Below are 26599 nucleotides of genomic sequence, written 5' to 3'. Positions count from 1 at the left end.
TGAATCATCGATAGTCACAGGTGAGATGCTGGAAAACTGGAGGTTGGCAAACGTGGTGCCACTGTTTAAGAAGGGTGGTAAGGACAAGGCAGGGAACTATATCTCGGTGGTGGGCAAGTTGCTGGAGAGAATCCTGAGGGATAGGACGTACATGTATTCGGAAAGGCAAGGACTGATTCGGGATAGTCAACGTGGCTTTGTGCGTGGGAAAGCATGTCTCACAAACTTGAGTGAGTTTTTTGAAGAAATAACAAAGAGGATTGATGAGGGCAGAGCAGTAGATGTGATCTATATGGACTTCAGTAAGGCGTTCGACAAGATTCCCCAAGGAAGACTGATTAGCAAGGTTAGATCTCACGGAATACAGGGAGAATTAGCCATTTGAATACAGAACTGGCTCAAACGTAGAAGACAGAGGGTGGTGGTGGAGGGTTGTTTTTCAGACTGGAGGCTTGTAACCAATGGAGTGCCACAAGGATCGGTGCTGGGCCCTCTGCTTTTTGTCATTTACATAAAAGATTTGGATGCGAGCATAAGAGGTACAGTTAGTAAGTTTGCAGATGACACCAAAATTGGAGGTGCAGTGGACAGCGAAGAGGTTTACCTCAGATTACAACAGGGTCTGGACCAGATGGGCCAATGGGCTGAGAAGTGGCAGATAGAGTTTAATTCAGATAAATGCGAGGTGCTGCATTTTGGGAATGAAAATCTTAGCAGGACTTATACACTTAATGGTAAGGTCCAAGGGAGTGTTGCTGAACAAAGAGACCTTGGAGTGCAGGTTCAGAGCTCCTTGAAATTGGAGTCGCAGGTAGATAGGATAGTGAAGGCGGCGTTAGGTATGCTTTCCTTTATTGGTCAGAGTATTGAGTACAGGAGTAGGGAGGTCATGTTGTGGCTGTACAGGACTTTGTTTAGGCCACTGTTGGAATATTGTGTGCAGTTCTGGTCTCCTTCCTATCGGAAAAAAGTTGTGAAACTTGAAAGGGTTCAAATAAGATTGACAAGGATGTTGCCAGGGTTGGAGGATGTGAGCTATAGGGAGAGGTTGAACAGGCTGGGGCTGTTTTCCCTGGAGTGTCGGAGGCTGAGGGGTGATCTTATAGAGGTTTACAAAATTATGAGGGGCATGGATATGGTTAATAGGCAAAGTCTTTTCCCTGGGATCAGGGAGTCCAGAACTAGAGGGCATAGGTTTAAGGTGAGAGTGGAAAGATATAAAAGAGACCTAAGGGGCAACTTTTTCACGCAGAGGGTGGTACGTGTATGGAATGAACTGCCAGAGGAAGTGGTGGAGGCTGGTACAATTGCAACATTTCAGAGGCATTTTGATGGGTATATGAATAGGAAGGGTTTGGAGGGATATGAACTAGGTGCTGGCAAGTGGGACTAGATTGGGTTGGGAAAACTGGTCGGCGTGGACGGGTTGGACTGAAAGAGCTGTTTCCATGCTGTACATCTCTATGACTCAATGGCAACGCCAACCCAAGGAAACCCAAGCATATCAATAGAAAGCAGGAAAGCATTTGAGTAATGAGGTATTATGGGTGGAGCTGAGAAATAATAAGGATGCAGTTACATTATTGAGGCTGTATTACAGGCCTCCCAACAGTGAGTGTGAGGTAGAAGAACAAACAGGTAACCAGATTATGGAAAGATGGAGAGGCAACTGGTTGGTGGTGATGGGAGATTTTAATTTTCCCAACATTGATTGGGATATGCTTAGTGTCAGAGGTTTGGATTGGGCAAAATTGGTAAGAAGCGTCCAGGAGAGATTTCTAGAGTAGTATGTCAATAGTCCGACAAGGGAAGGGACTATATTGGGGTATTGGGGAATGAGTCAGGCCAGGTGGTAGAAGTTGCAGTGGTGGATTTATTTGGGAACAGTGACCACAATTCTGTAAGTCTTAGAATACTCGTAGATAAAGATGAGAGTGGTCCTAAGGGAAGAGTACGAAACTGGGCCAAGGCCAATCAAATAAAAATTAGGCAAGAGTTCAGAAATGTGGATTGGACACGCTACTTGAAGGGAAGTCCACATTTCAAAGGTAGATTAAAGATAGTGCAGGATAGGCATATCCCGTTGAAAGCAAAGGATAGGAAAGGCAAGATTCGTGAACAGTGGATGACAGGAGAAATCATATGACTAGTCAAGAGGAAAAGGGAAGCGTACCTAAGATCCAGGCAGCTAAGAACAGAACGGGCCCTGGATGAATATCGAGAGAATAGGACAAGTCTAAAACGAGGAATCAAGTGAGCTAAAAGGGGTCATGAAATACCTTTAGCAAGTAGAATTAAGGAGAATCCCAAAGCGTCTTATTCTTATATAAGAAACAAGTGGGTAACTAGAGAAAGGGTTGGTCTCCTAAAGGATAAGGAAGGCAGGCTGTGAGTCGAACCTGAGAAAATGGGTGAGATTCTAAATCAGTTCTTTGCATCAGTGTTCACTGAGAATGGAGGTGATGAATGCTGAGATTAGAGATAGAAGTTTGCTTACTCTGGATCACATTGACATAAGGAGTGAATATGTGTTGGGTAGACTAGAGGTTATTAAGGTGAACAAATCCCCAGGACCAGATGGGATCTATCCTAGGTTACTGAGGGAGGCGAGAGAGGAAAGCTGGGGCCCCAACAGATATCTTTGTAGCATCCTTAAATACAGGTGAGGTGCAAGAAGGGTAGTAGGGATATTCCAGGTAACTACAGACCACTGAGCCTGACATCCGTGGTGGGAAAGTTGCTGGAGAAGGTACTGAGGGATAAAATCTATTTATATTTGAAAAGGAATGGGCTAATCAGTGATAGGCAATATGGTTTTGTGCGAGGGAAGTTGTGCCTTACCAACTTAATAGAGTTCTTTGAGGAAGTGACTAAGTTGATAGATGAAGGCAGGCCTGTTGATGTCATATACATGGACTTTAGTAAGGCGTCTGATAAGGTTTCCCATGGTAAACTAATAGAGAAAGTGACGTCACATGGTGTGCAGGGTGTTTTAGCTAGGTGGATAAAGAACTGGTTGAGCAACAGGAGAGAGTAGTAGTTTAAGGGAGTTTCTCGAAGTGGAGAAAAATGACTAGTGGTGTTCCACAGGGATCACTGCTGGGGCCACTGTTGTTTGTGATATACATAAATGATCCGGAAGCGGGCACTGTTGGTATGATCAGCAAGTTTGCAGATGACACGAAGATTGGTGCAGTAGCAGAAAGCATTGGAGACTGTCAAAGAATACAGGAGAATATAGACAGACAGGAGAGTTGAGTGGAGAAGTGAATATAAGAGCTGGCAGGTCATGTTAAACTTGTACAAGACTTTGATTCAGCCACATTTAGAAGACTGCATCAAGTTCTGGTCGCCACATTACCAAAAGCATGTGGACACTTTGGAGAGGGTACAGATAAGTTTTACGAGGAGGTTGCCTGGTTTTGAAGGTGCTAATTATGAAGAGAGGTTGAGTAGATTAGGTTTGTTTTCATTAGAAAATAGAAGATTGAAGGGGGACCTGATTGAGGTCTATAAAATCACGAAAGGTATAGATAGGGTAGATAGTGATAAGCTTTTTCCCAGGGTGAGGGATTCAATAACGAGAGGTCATGCGTTCAAGGTGAGAGGAGGAAAGTTTAAGGGGTATATACGCGGCAAGTACTTCACACAGAAGCTGGACAGATGCATGTGTAGGTGGGGAGCAGAGGATACAGATGCTTAGGAATTGGGCAATAGATTTAGACAGTGGATTTGGATCTGCTCAGGTTTGGAGGGCTGAAGGGCCTGTTCCTGGGCTGTAAGTTTTCTTTGTGCTTTGTCCATCAATCCAAGCGGTTCCTTTCCAGGTTGAACTTAAATCCATTGTGCACTGGAAATTAGCATTTTACACTGTTGATAGGTTACCTCTTAACCTTCTTTTCTCTAATGAAAACAGTCTCAAGTCCCTCAGAAGACATTCCCTCCATACCAGGCAACATCCAAGTAAATCTCCTCTGAACCCTTTCTAAAGGTTCCACATCCTTCCTATAATGCAGCGGCCAGAACCGTATGCAATACTCCAAGTGTGGCCACACCAGAATTTTGTATAGCTGCAACATGACCACATGGCTCCGAAACTCAATCCCTCTACCAATAAAAGCTAACACACCATATGCCTTCTTAACAACGCCATTAGCCTAGAGGTGAACTTTCAGGGATACGTGCACATGGACACAGACATCTCTGCTCATCCACACTACCAAGAATCTTACTATTAGCCCAGTATTTTGTATTCATGTTACTCCTTCCAAAGTGAATCACTTCACACTTTTCCACATTCAACTCTATTTGCCACCTCTCAGCCCAGCTCTGCAGCTTATCTGTGCCCCTCTGTAACCTACAACATCCTTCTGCACAATCCACAACTCCACCGATCTTAGTGTAATCCACAAAGTTACTAACTCATCCTTCTACACACTCATCCAGAACAATTATAAAAATGACAAACAGCAGTCGCCCCAAAACAGATCCTTGCTGTACACCACCAGTGACTGAACTCCAGGATGAACATTTCCCATCAACCACCAACCTCTGTCTTCTTTCAGATAGTCAATTTCTCATCCAAACTACTAAATCACCCTCATTCCCATGCCTCCGTATTTTCTCCAATAACCTACCATGGAGAACCTTATCAAATGCCTTACTGAAATCCACGTACACCACATCAACTACTTTACCCACATTCATCTGTTTGGTTAACTTCTCTAAGAACTCAATAAGATTTGTGAGGCACGACCTACCCTTCTCAAAACCATGCTGGCTATACCACATCAAATTATTCCTCTCTAGATGATTATAAATTCTATCTCTTATAACCGTTTCCAACATTTTACCCACAATCGAAATAAGGCTCACAGACCTATAATTACCAGGATTGTCTCTACACCCCTTCTTGAACAAGGGGACAACATTTGCTATCTTCCAGTCTTCTGGCACTACTCTCATAAACAATGATGACATAAAAATTAAAACCAAAGACTTTGCAATCTCCTCCCTGACTTCCCAGAGAATCCTAGGATAAATCCCATCCAGCCCAGGGGACTTAGCTATTTTCACACTTTCCAGAATTTCTAACACCTCATCCTGTGAACATCAATCCCCTCTAGTCTAGTAGCCTGTATCTCCATATTCTCCTCGACAACATTGTCTTTTTCCAGTATGAATACTGATGAAAAATATTCATTTCGTGCATATCCTATCTCCTTGGACTCCACACACAACTCCCCACTACCATCCTTGATTGACTAGAGTAAGATTAGGACAATTCTTTTATTCCTGATTCACCTATAGAAAGCTTTAGGGTTTTCCTTGATCCTATTTGCCAACAATGTCTCGTGCCCCCTCTTGGCTCTTATTAGCTCTCTCTTTAGGACCTTTGTGGCTGACTTGTAACTCTCAAGTGCCCTGACTGAGCCTTCACAACTTATCCTAACATAAGCCTTCTTCTTCCTCTTGACAAGGGATTCAACTTTTTTGGTAAACCACAGCTCCCCTTGCTCAACCACTTCCTGCCTGCCTGACAGAATCAAACTTATCAATGACACACAACAGCTGCTCATAGAATTAGCCCCACATTTCAATGCCAATCCCCTGCAGTTTCCTTCCCCATTCTACGCATTCTAAATTTTGTCTAATCGCATCATAACTGCCTTTCCCCCAGCTATAACTGTGGTATATAGCTATTCCTTTCTATCGCTAAAGTAAACATAACTGAATAGTAGTCACTACCATCAAAGTGCTCACCTACCTCCAAATCTAACACCTGGCTGGGTTCATTACCCAGTACCAAATCCAATTTGGCCTTGCCTCTTGTTGGCCTGTCTACATACTGTGTCAGGAAACCCTCCTGCACAGGTTAGCTGCAATAGTCAGGGGTATATATAGAATATATGGTGGGGAAATGGGTCTGGGTGGTTTGATCTTTAGAGGGTCAGAATGGACTTGTTGGGCCAAATGACCTGTTTCCACACTGCAGGGATTCTATGATTCTATGAGAACTAACATCAAAGAGTAGCTAACCTTCAGGGTCCAGCAGTCTTTCTATCTCCAAGTGCTTTTTAGCCATGTCAAAAGCATGTTCCAGGCGATTCACTGCAGACATTTTCGTAATTTTATCCCAGCTGAACAAACCTGGTCTGGGAGAGAGGCACAATCTCAAAACATTGCTTAGTTTAAAAAACAAATTATGCAGATGAATAGTTTTAAGTTAGAAATGATCCTGACCATGGCTAGATCTCAGCGATAACTGAATTACAAAATACAAGCAGGTCCCATGGCTCATTTCCGGATCAGTTCTCATTTTTGGCAAGAAATTGCCACACAAGACAAAGCATCATCACTATTCCCTCACTAGTACCTAGTGGCACATGTGTGTGGATGTCAGGTAATGACAGGCCCATGTCATCTGGGTCAAATGGCCTAACAAAACCCGCCAATTAGGTGAGCAGAAGATCAACAATGCTCATAATACTTCTTGTATCCTCTTATACAAATCATATGATAGGTTTGAATATTTAGAACAATTGTTTATTTGAGTGGCTTGTATTCTTAACTAAATGGTAAAAGGAAAAAGAGAAAACTTGAAGCTCAGTTCTATATTTAAGCATTTAATTTCTCTTCTGGTTAAGATTAGCTTCGTATAAATATAGAAAGTGTAAGAAATCAATTCATTAGAAGTGGGAAAGAATGGCTCGCTTTTCAGATAATATAACATTTCCTCATTACTATCGTAGGGATCAGGGGAATTTTGAGTGAAAGTAGAATTAAGTACAAAGTATTCATTGTTTAAATCTTTACAAATAAAAAGCATAATTTCACACAATTCTACATGACAGTTTGAGTGTCCTGTAGCTGATGGAATCTCTAACCAGAACAGTTATCAAATGTAATGAAAAATAGCAAATGTTCAGCTCCGTGTACTTGACAACAGCAACAAATTTTTTTTTTTAAGTTTAACCAATTTTTTTATCAACCTGTTCAGAGACGTTATTACACATCTCTGGTGGATATGGGACTTGACCTAGGCCTCTTGGTCCAGGGGTAGGGACACTATCACTGTGCCACAAGAGGATCCCAACATAAATAGCCATTTTTTATTCAGGCCATTTTTCTAATTAACTTATTTAAAAATGTTAATACACACCTCTGGAGCAGGTGAGACTTGAACCAAGGTCTCTCACTCCAGGGGTAGGGACACAACTACTGCAACTCAAGAGGATGCCCAACTGTAGAAAGTAACTCTACAGCCCAATAAGGTTCAGGTTCATTCGTTAGTCTTCCTTGAAGAACTCAGAACATTACAGCGCAGTACAGGCCCTTTGGCCTTCGATGTTGCACTGACCTGTGAAACCGATTCTGAAGCCCATCTAACCTACACTATTCCGTTATCATCCATATATTTATCCAATGACCATATAAATGCCCTTCACGGTGGCGAGTCTACAACTGTTGTAGGCACTGCATTCCACGTCCTTACTACTCTCCGTGTAAAGAACCTACCTCTGACATCTGTCCTCTATCTATCACGCCGCAGTTTAGAGTGATGTCACCCCGTGTTAGCCATCACCATCCAAGGAAAAAAGTTCTCACTGTCCATCCTATCTAATCCTCTGATCATCCTGATTGTCTCTACTAACTCACCTCTTAACCTTCTTCTCTCTTACAAAAACAGACTCAGGTCCCTCAGCCTTTCCTCAGAAGACCTTCCCTCCATACCAGGCAAATTCGGATAAGTCGCCTCTGCACCCTTTCCAATGCTTCCACATCCTTCCTATAATGCGGTGACCAGAACTGTATGCAATACTCCAAGTGCAGCTGCACCAGAGTTTTATACAGCTGCAACATGACCTCATAGCTCCCAAACCCAATCCCTCTACCCTAATAGAGCATAACACAGCATATGCCAACTTAACAACCCTATCAACCTGGGTGGCAATTTTCAGGGATCTCTGCACATGGACACAGAGATCTCTCTGCTCATCTACAGTGCCAAGAATCTTACCATTAGCCCAGTACTCTCTATTCTTGTTACTCCTTCCAAAGTGAATCACCTCACACTTATTCGCATTCAACTCCATTTGCCACCTCTCAGCCCAGCTCTGCAGCTTATCTATATCCCTCTGTAACCTACAACATCCTTCCGCACTGTCCACAACACCACTGACATTCATGTCATCTGCAAATTTACTAACCCATTCTTCTATGCCCTCATCCAGATCTATTATAAAAATGACAAACAGCAGTGGCCCCAAAACAGAATCCTTGCTGTACAACACTAGTAACTGAACTCCAGGATGGACATCAATCCCACCACCCTCTGTCTTCTTTCAGCTAGCCAACTTCTTATTCAAACCAATAAATCACCCTCAATCCACGCCTCCGCATTTTCTGCAACAGCCTACTATGGGGAACCTTATCAAATGCCTTACTGAAATCTATATACACATCAACTACTTTATCCTCATCCACCTGCCTGGTCAACTTCTCAAAGAACTCAATAATGTTTGTGGAGCATGACCTACCCTTCACAAAATCACGTTGATTATCCCTAATTAAATTATTCCTTTCTAGATGATTCGAAGTCCTCTTTCTCATAATCCTTTCCAACATTTTACCCACAACCAAAAGTAGCATTTGCTGTCCTCCAGTCTTCTGATACTATTCCTGTAGACAATGACAACATAAAAGATCAAAGTCAAAGGCTCTGCAATCTCCTTCCTGGCTTCCCAGAAAATCCTAGGATAAATCTCATCCAACCCAGAGGACTTTTCTATTTCAACACTTTCCAGAATTGCTAACACCTCATTCTTACAAACCTCAATCCAGTCTAGTCTCGTAGCCTGTATCTCAGTATTCTCCTCGACAACATTGTCTTTTTCCAGTGTGAAGACTGATGAAAAATATTCATTTAGCACCTCTCCTATCTCCTCGGATTCCACACACAACTTCCCACTACTGTCCTTGATTGGCCCTAATCTTACTCTAGTCATTCTTTTATTCCTGACATATCTATAGAAAGTTTTAGGGTTTGCCTTGATTCTACCTGCCAAACACTTCTCATGTCCCCTCCTGTCTCTCCTTAGCTTTCTCTTTGGGTCGTTCTTGGCTAGCTGGTAACTCTCAAGCACCCTAACTGAGCATTCATGTCTCATCTTTACATAAGCCTCCTTTCTCTTGACAAAAGCTTCAACTTCTTAAGCAAACCACAGCTCCCTCACTCAACCACTTCCTCCCTGCCTGACAGGTACATACTTATCAAGGGCACGCAGTAGCTGTTCCTTGAACAAGGTCCACATTTTAATTGTGCCCATCCCCTGCAATTTTCTTTCCCATCCTATGCATCTTAAATCTTGCCTAATCACATCATAATTGCCTTTCCCCCAGCTATAACTCTTGCCCTGCGGTATAGATGTATCCCATTCCATTGCTAAGGAAACTTAACCGAATCGTAGTCATTATCACCAAAGTGCTCGCCTACCTCCAATTTAACACCTGGCACTGTTCATTATTCAGTACCAAGTCCAATGTGGCCTAACCCCTTGTTGGCCTATCTACATATTGTGTCAGGAAACCCTCCTGCACACATGGGACAAAAACTGTCCCATCTAAGGTACTTGAGCTATAGCATTTCCAGTCAATATTAGCCAAGTTCAAGTCCCCTATAACAACTACCCTGTTACTTTCGCTCCTATCCAGGATCATCTTTGCAATCCTTTCCTCTACATCTCTGGAACTTTTTGGAGGCCTATAGAAAATACCCAATAGGGTGACCTCTCCTTAAACTGTTTCTAATCTCAGCCCATACTACCTTAGTAGACAAGTCCTCATCAAACGTCCTTTCTGCCACTGTAATACTGTCCTTGACTAATAATGCCACACCTCCTCCTCTTTTACCTCTTTCCTGTTCTTACTGAAATATCTAAATCCCGGAACCTGCAATAACCATTCGTGTGCCTGCTCTACCTATGTCTCCGAAATGGCCACAAAGTCCCAGGTATCAACCCATGCTGCAAGTTCACCCACCTTATTCCCGATGTTCCTGGCATTGAAGTAGGCACACTTCAAACCAGCTTCCTGCCTGCCGGTACACTCCTATGACCTTGAAACCTTATTTCTGACTTCACTACTCTCAACCTCCTGTACCCTGAGCTACAATTACAGTTCCCATCCCCCTGCTGAATTAGTTTAAATCCTCCCAAAGAGCTTTAGCAAACCTCCCCCCCCAGAATATTGGTACCCCTCTGGTTCAGGTGTAGACCACCCCATTTTTCAAGGTCGTACCTACCCCAGAATGAGCCCCAATTATCCAGATATCAGAATCCCTCCCTCCTGTACCATTTCTGTATCCACGTGTTCAACTGCTGTGTCCCTATTCCTCGCCTCGCTAGCATGTGGCACAGAGATAACAACTCTTTTGCTCTAGGTCTAAGCTTCCACCCTGGCTCCCCGAATTTCTGCCTTACATCCCAATCCCCTTTCCTTGAATTGAATAATCTCAACCAGGTAATTATTGGGATACTACCACCCAACAAAAAGAGTTCAGGAATTAATAAGTTATCTTACAAAAGGAGTTGGTACAGGCTCAGCTTATATCAGTGGTAAAAATAGGTCTTTTTTCTAATTGACAAGATGTAACTAGTGGGATGCCACAGAGTTCAACCCTCAGACCCCAACTAAGTATAATCTATATTACTAATTTGGATGCAGGGAAAGAAAGTACTACAGTTATATATGCAGATGACACTAAAATAAGAGAGAAAGTAAGTTTCAACAAATAAGACATTTTTCAATAGATATGGATAGGTTAGGTAAACGCATCAAAATTCAGCAGTTAAGTTTAACATGGACAGGTATAAAGTTATCCATTTTGATCAGAGGAAATGAAAGGCAACGTTTTATCTAATGGGAGAGAAACATCAGAGTGTTTTAGTGCAGAGGGATCTGTGTGTCCTCAGGTATGAATCTCAGAAAACTGGTATGCAGGTACAGCTGGTAAAAAGGAAGATAAATGCAATTTCAGCATTTCTTGGTAAAGGAATAGGTTATAAACTTCGGGAGGTGTTGCTGCAACTGAAAAAGGCATTAGGGAGACCACACCTGGAGTACTGCATACAATTCCTGTCCCCTTTCTTGAGGGAGCATATCATTGTATGAGAGGCAGTTCAGAGAAGGTTCACTAGTTTGATTCCAGAGGTAAGGGATTTGTCTTATGAAGAGAAATTTTGCAGTTTAGGCCTACACTCTCTGGAGTTTAGAAGAATAAAATAAGATCTAATTGAGGGATATAAGATGCTGAAATTAAGGAAGACCTCTGTGATATGATACTGTTGTGCTATCTCTATCCGTTTGTACATTACTATTTATATATATATATATATATATATATATATATAGTTGCTTTTGTAAAAGATCTTTAAAAGTTTTTAATAAAAATAGTTAAAAAAGACCTCTGCCTTTCTGATAAATTATGATCATGACCGGGGTTTGTCCAGAAATGCACAACCATACTTTAAATCTGATAGCTCCGAGTAGGACACAATAGTTAGGGAAAGACAGGCACGACCCCTTTCTCACAGCAGTCAATTGTTGTACTCAATGATTTAAAAGGTTCAACATTATAGACAGTTACAACAGGGTGTCAGGTCGTAAGACGCCTGGGGGAGGTGTAGTTGAGGGCATGCATGGTAATTATGGGAATGGTCAGTTGAATATGCGCTCATATGATATGAATTATTTAATCCCCTCACTTTTCCTAAATAATAACTTACTTAAATACAGTGGAACCCTCTGAATTTTTCAACTTAAGGGATACTTTCAGAGGGTTCCAGACGTAAGGACTTGCCCATCATAACCTTCCAACTCCCATCTGGTGCTGCAGCAATTGAACAGCAGAAAGTCCCTGCCAATGGTTTCAGTCTTACCAATTTAACTGGAGGAAATTTCTGCTCATTAAATACTAGGATGTCAGATAAGCAGTCTCATATTTTATTGAAGGAATTGACCTACAGCTGAGTGTGGCAGCAATATGAAAAAGAATAGACATCCTTCAGATGATGTTGTCAAGTGATAATCGAAATAAAGTAATGGATATCAAGGTTAACATTTCAACCAACAATCATTTTGTGTTACATTTCGAAAATTGTCCAATGCAAATACCATTTTCCTATCTTAAAACACAGATATTTACTTAATTATTGATCAATACCTACCTGTGCCTATGAAGGATGGCATTGAAAGCAAGCCCATCAGCCCAGCTGGTTGTAAAATTCAGAACATTTACTTGTTTGTAAGGTCGGGTTGACTGACGGACCCAACTCAGCAGAATCTTCTCACTGTTTGTCTGATGCAGATCTGACATAATAGTTTTCATTATATCCTTGACCTGTATGAAAATGATACATGATTAGTCAAGTTAAAATAACTCATAATCAAGACTGAAGTTAAACTATACCAATATCTGATTAGATTAGATTACTTACAGTGTGGAAACAGGCCCTTCGGCCCAACAAGTCCACACCGACCCTCCGAAGAGCAACCCACCCAGACCCATTCCCCTACATTTACCTCTTCATCTAACACTACGGGCAATTTAGCATGGCCAATTCACCTAACCTGAACATTTTTGGACTGTGGGAGGAAACTACAGCACCCGGAGGAAACCCACGCAGACACGGGGACAGTTGCCTGAGGCGGGAATTGAACCCGGGTCTCTGGCGCTATGAGGCAGCAGTGCTAACCACTGTGTCACAGTGCCACCCAGAAACTCTGGAAGGTAATAACAAAATGATTGCTCAGTCTTTAAGTAAACATTTAGTTCTTTTAAGGAACATCTTATTCATTCTATCAACTACCCATTAAGTCAGGATGACTCAGTCAAGTTTATTTGGACTGCATGAGATAGTGACCATGTCATTCATAAGTAGGAGATATTTGTTAAAATCTGTTTGGCAGTAGAAACTGCAGCAGAACCTTTCAGTAGATAGGCAAGCACCCATAATAAGCCAAACCATTAAATGCTTACTCACCTGCCAGTGTAGAATTATACTCCAAATAAGTCCAAGTGTCAGTTTATGGTTTCCATCCACAATATCAGTTCCACCAATATTCACCAGTTCAACCTGGGGAAAAAAAGAAAGTAGTATGAGTTTTACATCACAACAGAAACTGAAGTCTTTTAAGATTAACCAAGTTCTACATCTATTTCAAAAGTCAACCTCAAAGGGCAAAAACACTGTATCCATTCACAGTTCATTTCAAAGGAAAGCTACTTCATTGCATGTAAGTATTGTTTACTCATGTAAGTATTGTGGTATGAAATGAACAAACAAAACATGCAATTCCATTCACAACACAATCAAGACAAAGTTTTTAAGAATGAACTGAAATGATGAGAAAGAGACTTGGGAGTCCTAGCAAAGGAGGTCAATGGGAAATCCCTTCAGTGAAGAGAGTCATACATAAAGCAAAGAACATGGAGGTGGTATTAGGGATCAATTAACTCCACTCTATAATATCAGTACAGAAGCTTCACAATGAATCACACATCACTCAGCTACATTTAGGAGTTTCATAAAAGTTTTTCTCATTAATAAAATCAGGAATGGAACTATATATAATTCTACAATATTCAATCCATTCAAAGTTCCCCCATTAATCTTAGTATACTGCATCAGGTGCTTGATGTGGTCTTTACATCGGGGAACACGAGCGTAAACTTAGGGAACAGTTTGCCAAGCGTCGCAGCCGGGTCCAAAGGGGCCGGCCAGACCTCCCAGTCACCGTCCATTTTAATTCCCCTTCCCACTCCCTTTCCAACATGACCATCCTTAGCTACCTCCACTGCCACAATGAAGCAGACCACAAATTGGAGGAATAACATCTCATCTTCCACCTGGGCAGCCTACAGCTTGGAGGACTCCACGTTGAGTTCTCCAAATTCAAATAAACTCCTTTCCCATCCCCCAACTCCCTTCCCAGCCCCTCACCCTCCATTCCACTCCTCCTTGCCGCCAACCAGGCCGTACCGTCAACCTGTCTTCATTTCCTGATGAAGGGCTTTTGCCCGAAACGTCAATTTCGCTGCTCGTTGGATGCTGCCTGAACTGCTGTGCTCTTCCAGCACCACTAATCCAGTATTTGGTTTTCAGCATCTGCAGTCATTGTTTTTACCCTGTCTTCATCTATCCCCACTTCACTACCCTGTCCCCGCCACCCCCTTTATCTGTAGCTTCCCCTATGCTCACCCCTAGTCCTGAAGGGTTACACCCAAAACTTTGACTTCTCCACCTCCTGATGCTGCCTGGCTTGCTGTGTCCTTCTAGCCTCCTGTCTGTCTCTTTTGGACTTCAGTTTTATTTTTGTCTCTCCCGCAATAATCAAGCAACCAATGGTATCTGACAGCAAGATTAAGAATACAAGGTATCAGGTGTTAACCACCTTAAAACATCAAAAAGCAGTTACTTACCAGTCCTTGTCCTTTAGTGTAACCACCTTCACAAAGTCCCTCAGCAAATTTTGAGAGTCAACATTAACCAAATTGCCAGCCAAGTTAAAGTCATCACACACGAGACTGCGTGTAATTCACTGGTCATGGCCATGATTATAGAGTCAGAGACGTACAGCACAAAAACAGAGCCTTCGTCCAACTCATCCATGCCGACCAGATATCCTAAATCTAGTTCCATTTGGCCCCTATCCCTCTAAACCCTTCCTATTCATATACCCATCCAGATACCTTTGAAATATTGTAATTATACCAGCCTCTACCACTTCCTCTGGCAACTCATTCCATCCACGCACCACCCTCTACATAGAAAAGGTTGCCTATTGGGTCCCTCTTATATCTTTCCCCTCTCATGTTAAACCTATGCCCTCTAGTTTTAGACTCCCCCACCCTGGGGAAAATACCTTGTCTATTTCTCTTATCCATGCTCATCATGATTTGATAAATCTCTACAAGGTCACCACTGAACCCCCAACACTGCAGGGAAAATAGTCCCAACCTATTCAGCCTCTCGTTTTGGCTCAAACATTCCAACTCTGGAAGCATCCTTGTAAATCTTTTCTGAACAGTCTCAAATTTCAAAAGTCCTTCCTATAGCAGGGAGACCAGACTTGCACGCAACATTCCAAAAATGGCCTAACCAATGCCCTATACAACCACATGACTTCCTAACTCTTGTACTCAATACTCTGACCAATAAAGGCAAGCATATCAAATGCCTTCTTCATTATCCTATCTACCTGTGAGTCCACTTTCAAGGAACTATGAACCTGCACTCCAAGGTCTCTTTGTTCAGCAACACTCCCCAGGACCTTACCATTAAGTGAATAAGTCCTGCCCTGAATTGCCTGCCCAAAATGCAGTACCCTATGTTTACCTAAATTAAGCTCCATCTACAACTCCTCGGCCCAATGGCCCACCTGATCAAAGGCAGATGACTGGTGGTGGTTTAACCGGAGGGTCAGCACACCTCAGTCAAAGCTGAGAAGGTGAAACCTTCATAGTAACCTCAGCCAGGTACAGGAACTGAACCCCTGTTGTTGCATCACAAATCAGCCATCTGGTCAACAGAGCTAACCGATCCCCAGAACTGTGTATAGCCTCGTCACATTACAAGGAGGACAAAACTGCTCTGGAAGTGGTGCAAAGGTGGTTTACTACAATACTTGAAAAATCCTAGCTTTGCAAACAAATGGATGGCAAGGTTGTTTATCTTAGAACAGGGAGGCTAAGGCGTGATTTATGTGAGATGTGTAAAATTAAAAGAGGCCCAGGTAAGTAGACAGGGAAGGCTGGTTTCCTCTAGAGGAGAAAACAATTAGATTTCGGGGAGATAGTTCATAAGTTCATAACGTACAGGGGCAGAACTAGGACATTCAGCCCATCAAGTCTGATCTACCATTCAATCTTGGTCGATTAGATGGCATGAATTAGATAGAAAATGTTTTTATCCAGAACAGGTTGGGCATCTGGAATTCATTGCTGACTAAATGGGTGCCAGGAATTTGCAACTCAATTTGGTGGTAATGGAGGCAAAAGCTTCTCATTCTGGAAAAGCCTGCATAAAAGCTGCCTGTGCGCGAAAATAAGCCTTCAGCAATAAATGCAAATTTTGATAAGAGTCTGGGCTTGTTAAAAACAGACTGTCAAGGAAAAGAAAATCCCTTTGGTCAGAAAATATGTTTTCATACTGACCACAGCTTTCGCCCAACAAAGAAAAACTGGACAGGAATTTCCAACCACATTAGTCAAGATAAGACCATAAAGTATCAGAGCAGAATTAGACCATTTGGACCACTGAGTTTGCTCCACCATTCGATCATGGCTAATATGTTTCACAAGCTCATTCTCTCCATAACATTTGATTCCCTTAACTATCAAGGACCTAGCTGTCTCTGTCTTAAATACACTAAATGACTTGGCTTAGAAGGCCCACTGCTGCAATGAGTCCCATAGATTCACCATCGTCTGGCTGAAGAAATTTGTCTTCATCTCAGTTCTGAAGGGTCATCCCTTCGCTTTGAGGCTGTGCTCCTAGGTCCAAGTGTCTCATACTATTCAGACCTCTCAGTATCCTTTAGGTTTCATGTCCACTAAAGGTGGCAGCCACCAGCTGCAGAGATGAAGACTTCAAGAGCAGCAAACTGCTCTCGTCCTCAGTTTTTTTAAAATAAATAGTTAGTTATGCACATCTAATTATTATTTCTTAAAAGGTTCCCCGTCCCACCAAACCCTGTCTACTCAGACATTCCTGCCATCACTACCCCTCCAATCCTCATAGCCTCCACTAACACCCCCTCATTCCTAGTTTTCAACAGCCAACCCCCTTCCCCATAGAGCTTCACCACCGGACTTGACACTCTTTACCCTTTGTCTATTCTTTACTCCTCTGCCCGTGACCCTTTCTCTTCACTTTCCATCCTTCTCCTCCTCCTTTCCTCAGCCCGTTCTCCAGGCCCTTTAACCAGGCTACAGCATTACTTTGAGGCGGAACAGAGCCTTGCCCTGGGTCCTCACTTTTACTAATTCATCACCCTGACTCTCCCTTGGACCCCTACTCCCCTCCAGGACCCTCATTCTCCCCAACACCCTCATTGCCCCTTTTCACATGCCAGACATCCCATTCCCACCCAGAACCTACAGTCCCTTTGTCCCATTTGCTTTAGCAAATCACCCACTAATCGGACATCACGAAAATCCCACATCCCTGCCTGACCACATTATTCTAATTCACCTCCAGGACTCCATCTCATCGCGAACCCTCAATCATCCTCCCTGACCACCCACTCATCACTTCGCCTTCCATTTGCACAACTCCTCTCATGGACGACAGCCTCCTCAACCAGACTCTCCCTTTAGTCACTAACTCACTCACCACTTGGGTTCAGAGTGTTCTATAATCTATAATATAATCCCACCCAAAACAACATCAAAATCTTTCAAATGCGAGTTAGAGATGTTGATAGAGTACAAGCCAGATAACTAAGAATGGAAATTTACAAGCATTCTATTGTTAAATATGTCTTTTGCCTATTATCAAATGACTTTGTAAATTATAAAATTGCAAGTGAATGCACATTCCTTAACCACTGGTTTCATGTTCAAATCAGATTACACTTTTAAAATCTTCACATGATGGTTATTTTGCTTCTGAAATACTGTAATTATAATCCACGTTTAAATTTTCTTTTCATTAGGCAATTTTAAAATATCCTGATGTCTAATACTGCTATCCCTGAATTACCCTGAATTTGGTTCTATCAATTAACAAACTCAGATACAAATGAAAAATGTGCAATTTGATATCAAATACAAACAATAACGGTTCACTTTTTCACTTATGATCCCAACTTATGATAATACTGATCCCAGAGTGAGATCTGTCTTGATAAAACAGAAGTTTTAATTTTTGTTTTTTGCTGAGCTTAAAGTCATTAATTGAACAAAGTCCCAGAGGACCATAGGTCATTAGAGAGAGAGAAAGTTAGCTGGTGGTGGTTTATCTGAGGGTCACTACGCCTCGTTCAAGGGGCAAGGTTGAGAAAGTGGGACTTTCATGATAACGTCAGCTGCTATGGAAGTATGCCATTGGCATCACACTGCACCGTAAATCAACCATTCAGTCAAATGAACCTAGGCAAACCACCATATAACTGAACATAATCACAAGAGGCAACAGGTGTACTTTTCAAAGAAATAATGTACAAATTTGTTAAACAAAAGAACAGCATGAACTATATTACATCATACAAGAGCTATTTGAAATGGAATTTATTTAAATTAAAATGGCTCTGTGGCTCAGAAGGGAAGATGGGAGAATTGGAGAGTGTTAGTGATAGGGGATTCACTGATTAGAGGAACAGACAGGAGATTCTGTGGTCGTGAATGAGACTCCTGGTTGATATGTTGCTCCCAGCTGCCAGGGTCAGGGATGTTTCTGATCGAATCCACAGGATTCTTCAGGGGGAGGTCGAGCAGCCAGAAGTTGTGGTACACATTGATATCAATGACACATCTAGGAAAAGGACCTGAAAATGGAATTAGTTTGGAAACTAAAAGGCAGGACGAGCAGAGTAGTACTCTCAGGACTGCTACCAGGGCTAGTGAGGCTAGGAAGAGATAGCGAGTGCAGATGCACATATGGCTACAGAGCTGGTGAAGGAAGGAGGGCTTCAGATATGTGAATCATTAGGATATTTTCAGGAGAAGGTGGGTCCTGTACACAGAGGACAGGTTGCACCTGAACTGGAGGGGCACCAATATCCTGGGCGAAAAGTTTGCTTGAGCTCTTCGGGTGGGTCTAAACTAGTTTGGCGGGGGGGTGGAAACTGGAGCTACACATCAGAGGATGGGATAGCTGGTTAACAGGCAGACACAGTATGCAGAGAGTCTGCGAGGAAGTTGATAGGGCAAAGTTGCAGTCAGGGTGATGAATTGAAGTGTGTCTATTTTAATGCAAGAAGTGTCAGGTGTAAGGGCGATGAACTTAGAGCATGGATCGGTACTTGGAGCTACAATGTCGTGGCCATTACAGACACTTGGATATTACAGGGGCAGGAATGGTTGTTGGATGTTCCAGGGTTTCAGATGGAATAGGGAGGGAGGTAAAAGAGGTGGGGGAGTGGCATTGCTAATCAGAGATAGCATAACAGCTGCAGAAAGGGAGGTCATCAAGGAGGATTTGTCTAACTGAGTCAGTATGGGTGGAAGTCAGAAACAGTGAAGGACAGTCACTTCATTGGGAGTTTTCTGCAGACCCCCAATAGCAACAGAGACATGGAGGAACAGATTTTGGAAAGATGCAGCTTAACAGTTTATTGTCATGGGTGACTTCAACTTGCCTAATATTGATTGGAACCTCCTTAGTGCAACTAGTTTGGATGGAGCAGATTTTGTCAGGTGTCCAGAAAGCATTCCTGACTCAATATATAGATTGGCCAACTACAGGGGAGGCCTTTTTGGATTTGGTGCTTGGCAACGAACCAGGTCAGGTGTCAGATTTCTCGGTGGGAGAGCATTTCGGTGACGGTGATCACAACTCCCTGACCTTCTCAATAGTCAAGGTGAGGGATTGGAGCAGACGCTATGGGAAATAATTAATTGGGGGAAGGGGACTTACAATGCTATTAGGCAGGAACTGTGGAGCACAAATTGGGAACAGATACCCTTAAGGAAATACACAAAAGAAATGCGGAGGCTGTGTTGGGAGCACTTGCTGATAGTGCTGGATAGGTTTGTCCACTGAGGCAAGGGAGGGATGGTAGGGTGAAAGAACTTTGGATAACAAGAGATGAGAACATCTAGTCAAGAGGAAAAAGGAAGCTTACTTAAGGCTGAGGAGGCAAAGACCAGACGGGGCTCTAGAGGGTTACAAGGTAGCCAGGAAGGAACTGAAGAATGGACTTTAGAGAACCAGACGGGAGCATGAAAAAGCCTTGGCAGATAGATTAAAGAAAATCACATAACGTTCTGCACTTATGTGAGGAATAAGAGGATAGCTAGAATGCGGGTAGGGCCAATCAAGGATAGTTGAGGGAACTTGTGCCTGGAGTCAAAGGAGGTAGGGGAGGTCCTGAATAAATACTTTGCATCAGTGTTCACTAGTGAGAACAAAGAAAATTTACAGCCCAGGAACAGGCCCTTCAACCCTCCAAGCCTGAGCCAATCCAAATCCACTGTCTAAACCTGTTGCCCAGTTCCTAAGCATCCATATCCCTCTGCTCCCCACCTACACATACATCTGTCCAGGTGCACCTTAAATGAATCTATCGTGTCTGCCTGCCTCTACCACCTCTGATAGCAACGTGTTCCAGGCGCCCACCACCCTCTGTGTGATGTACTTGCCGCGTGTATCCCCCTTAAACTTGTCACCTCTCACCTTGAAAGAGTGACCTCTCGTTATTGAATCCTTCACCCTGGGAAAAAGCTTGTCTTTATCCACCCTGTCGATACTCTCCATGATTTTGTAAACCTCAATCAGGTCCCCCCCCAATCTCCTTTTTTCTAATGAAAACAAACCTAACCTACTCAACCTCTCTTCATAGTTAGCACCTTCCATACCAGGCAACATCCTCGTAAACTTTCTTTGCACCCTCTCCAAAGCGTCCACATCCTTTTGGTAACATGGCGACCTGAACTGTACACTGTATTCTAAATGCGGCCGAACCAATGTCTTGCACAATGTTAACATGACTTCCCAGCTCTTATACTCAACACCCCGTCCAATGAAGACAAGCAAACTATATGCTTTCCTGACCACTCTATCCACCTTGTGCAGCAACCTTCAGGGTACAATGGACCTGAACTTCCAGATCTCTCTGCCCATCAACTTTTCCCAAGGCTCTTCCATTCATTGTACAATTCACTCTAGAATTAGACTTGCCTAAATGCATCACCTCACATTTGTCTGGATTGAACTTCATCTGCCACTTTTCCGCCCAACTCTCCAGTCTATCTATATCCTATCTATATTCTTTGACAGTCCCCTATGGTTTCTGCTACTCCGCCAATCTTCGTGTCATCTGCAAACTTACTGATCATACCAACAGTGCCCTCTTCCAGATCATTTATGTATATCACAAACAACAGTGGGCCCAGCACTGACCCCTATGGAACACCACTGGTCAGCTTTCTCCATTTCGAGAAACTCACTTCAACTACTACTCTCTGTCTCCTGTTGCTCAACCAATTCTTTATCCACCTAGCTAGAACACTCTGCACACCACATGACTTCACTTTCTCTATTATGTTTACCATGGGGAACCTTATCAAAGTCCATGTAAATGACATCAACAGCCCTTACTTCATCTATCAATGTGGTCACTTCCCTCTAAGAACTCTACTAAATTGGTAAGGCACGATCTCCCCCGCACAAAATCATGTTGCCTATCACCGAAAAGCCCATTCTAGTCTAAATATAAATTGATCCTATCCTTGATCCTATCCCTCAGTACCTTCTCCAGCAACCTTCCCACCACTGACATCAGTCTCACTGGTCTGAAATTACCCAGAATATCCCTACTCCCCTTCTTGCACAGGGGGACAACATGAGCAACCTTCCAGCCCTCCGGCACCTCACCTGCATTTAAGGATGGCACAAAGAGAGGGACCTTGTCATTTGTGAGGACAGCGAGAAACAGGTTGATATGTTTGAACAAGTTGATGTTGAGGAGGATGTGCTGAAAATTTTGAAAAGCATCAGGATAGATAAGACCCCTGGGCCAGACGGAATATACCCAAGGTTACTACGGGAAGCGAGGGAGAAGACTGACTACGGCTTTGGCGATGATCTTGGCGTCCTCACTGTCCATTGGAATAGTACCAGACGACTGGAGTGGCAAATGTTATTCTTTTGTTCAAGAAAGGGAATAGGGATAATCCTGGCAATTACAGACCAGTCAATCGTACCATAATGGGCACATTACTGGAGAGGATTTTGAGATACAGGATTTATGATTATTTGGAAAAGCATAGTTGATTAGAGATAGTCAGGATGGCTTTGAGAAGGGCAGGTCATGCCTCACATACCTTATTGAATTCTTTGAGGATATGACAAAACACGTTGATGAAGGTAGAGCAGTGGATGTGATGCACGTGGACTGTAGCAAGGCAATTGATATGGTTCCCCATGGTAGGCTCATTCAGAAAGTAAGGAGGCATGGGATACAGGGAAATTTGGCTGTCTGGATACAGAATTGGCTGGCCCATAGAAGACACAGGGTGGTAGCAAATGGAAAGTATTCAGCCTGGAGCTCACTGACCAGTGATGTACCACAGGGATCTGTTCTAAGACTTCTGCTCTTCGTGATTTTTACCAATGACTTGGATGAGGAAGTGGAAGGGTGGGTTAGTAAGTTTCCCGATGACATTAAGGTTGGTGGAGCTGTGGATAGTGTGGAGGACTGTTGCAGGTTGCAACGGGGCATTGACAGGATGTAGAGCTGAGCTGAGAAGTGGCAGATAGAGTTCAACCTGAAAAAGTGTGAAGTGATTCGTTTTGGAAGGCTGAATTTGAACACAGATTACAGGGTTAAATGCAGGAGTCTTGGAAGTGTGGAGAAACAGAGAGATTTTGGGGTCCAGGTCCATAGATCCTTCAAAGTTGCCACCCAATTTGATAGAGTTGTTAAGAAGGCGTATGGTGTGTTGACTTTCATTGGCAAAGGCATTGAGTTTAAGAGCCGTGAAAAATTGTGCTGCAGCTCTATAAAGCACTGGCTCAACCACACTTGGAATATTGCGTTCAGTTCTTGTCGCCTCATTATAGGAAGGATAAGGAAGCTTTACAGAGGGTGCAAAGGAGATTTACCAGGATGCTTCCTGGACTGGAGGGCAAATCTTCTGAAGAAAGGTTGAGGGAACTAGCCTTTTCTCATTAGAGCAAAGAAGGATGAGAGGTAACTTGATAGAGCTCCACAACATGATGAGAGGTATAGATAGAGTGGACAGCCAGAGACTTTTTCCCAGGGTGGAAATGGCTATCACAAGGGAGCATAATTTTAAGATGATTGGAGGAAAGTTTTGGGAAGATGTCCGAGGTAGGTTCTTTACACAGAGACCGGATTAGTGGTGCTGGAAGAGCACAGCAGTTCAGGCAGCATCCAACGAGCAGCAAAATCAACGTTTCGGGCAAAAGCCCTTCATCAGGAATAAAGGCAGTGAGCCTGAAGCATGGAGAGATAAGCTAGAGGAGGGTGGGGGTGGGGAGAGAGTAGCATAGAGTACAATGGGTGAGTGGGGGAGGAGATGAAGGTGATAGGTCAAGGAGGAGAGGGTGGAGTGGATAGGTGGAAAAGGAGATAGGCAGGTCGGACAAGTCAAGGAGACAGTAACTGAGCTGCAAGTTTGAAACTAGGATGAGGTGGGGGAAGGGGAAATGAGGAAGCTGTTGAAGTCCACATTGATGCCCTGGGGTTGAAGTGTTCCGAGGCGGAAGATGAGGCGTTCTTCCTCCAGGCGTCTGGTGGTGAGGGAGCGGCGGTGAAGGAGGCCCAGGACCTCCATGTCCTCGGCAGAGTGGGAGGGGGAGTTGAAATGTTGGGCCACGGGGCGGTTTGGTTGATTGGTGCGGGTGTCTCGGAGATGTTCCCTAAAGCGCTCTGCTAGGAGGCGCCCAGTCTCCCCAATGTAGAGGAGACCACATCGGGAGCAACGGATACAATAAATGATATTGGTGGATGTGCAGGTGAAACTTTGATGGATGTGGAAGGCTCCTTTAGGGCCTTGGATAGAGGTGAGGGAGGAGGTGTGGGCACAGGTTTTACAGTTCCTGCGGTGGCAGGGGCAAGTGCCAGAATGGGAGGGTGGGTCGTAGGGGGGTGTGGACCTGACCAGGTAGTCGCGGAGGGAACTGTCTTTGCGGAAGGCGGAAAGGGGTGGGGAGGGAAATATAACCCTGGTGGTGGGGTCTTTTTGGAGGTGGCGGAAATGTCGGTGGATGATTTGGTTGATGCGAAGGTTTGTAGGGTGGAAGGTGAGCACCAGGGACGTTCTTTCCTTGTTACGGTTGGAGGGGTGGGGTCTGAGGGCGGAGGTGCGGGATGTAGACGAGATGCGTTGGAGGGCATCTTTAACCACATGGGAAGGGAAATTGCGGTCTCTAAAGAAGGAGGCCATCTGGTGTGTCCTATGGTGGAACTGGTCCTCCTGGGAGCAGACATGGCGGAGGCGGAGAAATTGGGAATACGGGATGGCATTTTTGCAAGAGATAGGGTGGGAAGAGGTGTAATCCAGGTAGCTATGGGATTGGAGCAGAGGGATTGGAGCATCTCTACCTACCTTGACACTGTCCTATCCCCCCTGCCTTTATTCCTGATGAAGGGCTTTTGCCCGAAACGTTGATTTCGCTGCTCGTTGGATGCTGCCTGAACTGCTGTGCTCTTCCAGCACCACTAATCCAGTATTTGGTTTTCAGCATCTGCAGTCATTGTTTTTACCTTCTTTACACAGAGAGTCATGGGTGCATGCAAAGTACTGCCAGCAGTGGTAGTAGAATCAGCTACATCAGTGACATTGAAGCAACTCTTGAATAGGCACATGGACGATAGTAACATGTAGGGTATGTAGGTTAGTTTGATCTTAAAGTCAGATAAAAGGTCAGCGCAACATCAAGGGCAGAAGTGCACTATGCTGTACTGCTCTATGTTCTATGAAACATTCAGTGCTTTTAACCCAACAATAACCTGACAGGCACCCAAACCTCAATGAAGCGTAGCTCATCCATTCAGGCTCAAACCTGTTGTTCAGCTGGCTTGGCTGTAATCCATTTCCTTTTCAGTAGGTTTCTATGATCAATGCTAGTTGCTTCATCTAATATATCTTCCCAAGACCTTTGCACAAGCTGCTAACTAGGTCATTATAACTCCTGACCATGATCCCCTAAACTCATGTATTTAACAGCTTTGTAGGGTGTTTTCCTCTCTGAACACTGCCTTCTGCTTCTAGAGTTCCTTTCTGAGCAACTCAGGACTACTCCATGGACCTGCCCTGACTGTTTGGAATGTTTAGAAATGCTAACAATACTTCTTCTGCTATTGACCGCCTCGCCAATCTTCCCTCCCTCAAAACTGTTAAACTGAAGTTCGCAAACACCTCAGCAATTACGTCCCAAGCAGCTTGCTGGTCATTTAGTTCAAACCACACTGCTCTCTGGAAATGCAATTTTTAATTCACTGTTCAAAATGACTTTCCTATCTCTAAAATAAACAAGTCATACTTCACAGAACTGAAAACTGAAATATATTTACTCCACTTCAGAACCTAAATTCCCAAATCGTAACATTATATTATCAGCCTTCATCAGAGACAAAAATATTTCAAGTGGACACACTTGTAAAAAATCCTTAAATACTCCTCAGTTCTATAGTAAATCAACATTTATAATTTATGAAGAAGAATTATGAGTTTGAAGAAATAAGACTGTGACGTATTATCTTCAGCTGCAAGATTAAGTCATTGAACTTAGAAACTTAGAGCTCCTTTTCACAATTGTTTTATTCAAAGAAGTTTTTACTGCAGGTGAGAAAAGAAGAAGATAGAGTACCAACAAAAACTTTCTGCACTGTCTGCTTTTCATTCAAGATCACAGGTACAATGCAACACTTGCAACCATTGCATTACAGTTTGGATAAAATGTTATGTCAAGCTCCCATACGCACATGATCATTTTAAAGTAATCATCATTTTTCATACATTTTAAATTAAACAGATTATTCAATGAAGAACTATTGAATTAGTTGTTTCCAGAGAAAAAAACTTCAATAATATTGTGTAAACTTGAACACATCCTTTCAAAAGGTTGAAACAAAAAAAACAGGCCTGTGCATGTCACATCGATGGTACGGAAATTAGTGGAAAACGTTCTCAGGGACAATATCTATACGCATTTAGAAGCAAATGGACTTATTAACAATAGACAGCATGGTTTTGTACTGGGGTGGACATTCCTCACTAATGGGTTTTTTGATTTGGAGATGCCAGTGTTGGACTGGGATGTACAAAGTTAAAAATCACACAACACCAGGTTATAGTCCAACAGGTTTAATTGGAAGCATTAGCTTTCGGAGCTCTGCTCCTTCATCAGGTAGTTGTGAGGAGGTGATGAAGATGATTGGTGAGGGTAACACAGTTGATGTCGTCTACATGGACTTCAGTAACGCCTTTGACAAGGTCCCTCTTGGCAGACTGGTACAAAACGTGAAGTTACATGGTATTGGTGCGAGCTGGCAAGATGGATACAGAATTGGCTTAGTTACAGGAGGCAGCGGGTAGCAGTGGAAGGATGCTTTTCTGAATGGAGGACAGTGACTAATGGTGTTCCATAAGGATCAGTGCTGGGACCTCTGCTTTTCATGATCTACATATACGATTTGGATGAAAACGTAGCTGGTCTAATTAGTAAGTTAGCAGATGATACAAAGATGGGTGAAGTTGTGGATAGTGAGGACTATTGTCAGAGGTTACGGCAGATTGTAGATCAGTAGGAGGCATGGGCAGAAAAATGGCGTTTAATCTGGACAAACGTGAGGTGATGCACTTTGGAAGATCAAGTACAGGTGAATTTATACGTTGAATGGCAGA

The 26599-nt window shown here is 43.2% G+C and overlaps 1 protein-coding gene across 12 annotated transcripts in view; it reads right to left on the bottom strand.

The window, feature by feature from the left end:
• The window catches only part of LOC140483389 (utrophin-like), a 737248-nt gene that overhangs the window by 560503 nt on the left and 150146 nt on the right, over positions 1 to 26599 (bottom strand). For all 12 annotated transcript variants that reach the window (XM_072581625.1, XM_072581633.1, XM_072581634.1 and 9 more), the window contains 3 exons: positions 13044 to 13136; positions 12228 to 12400; positions 6040 to 6155 (listed from right to left, as the gene is read on the bottom strand). In XM_072581625.1, the coding sequence (XP_072437726.1) occupies positions 6040 to 6155; positions 12228 to 12400; positions 13044 to 13136 (382 nt within the window). The remainder of the gene's footprint in view (positions 1 to 6039; positions 6156 to 12227; positions 12401 to 13043; positions 13137 to 26599) is intronic.

Source organism: Chiloscyllium punctatum, chromosome 11 (assembly GCF_047496795.1).
Source record: "Chiloscyllium punctatum isolate Juve2018m chromosome 11, sChiPun1.3, whole genome shotgun sequence".
Classification (NCBI taxonomy): Eukaryota; Metazoa; Chordata; class Chondrichthyes; order Orectolobiformes; family Hemiscylliidae; genus Chiloscyllium; species Chiloscyllium punctatum.
The sequence above is the reverse complement of the archived record's forward strand: the minus strand, read 5'-3'. Positions and strand labels throughout refer to the sequence as shown.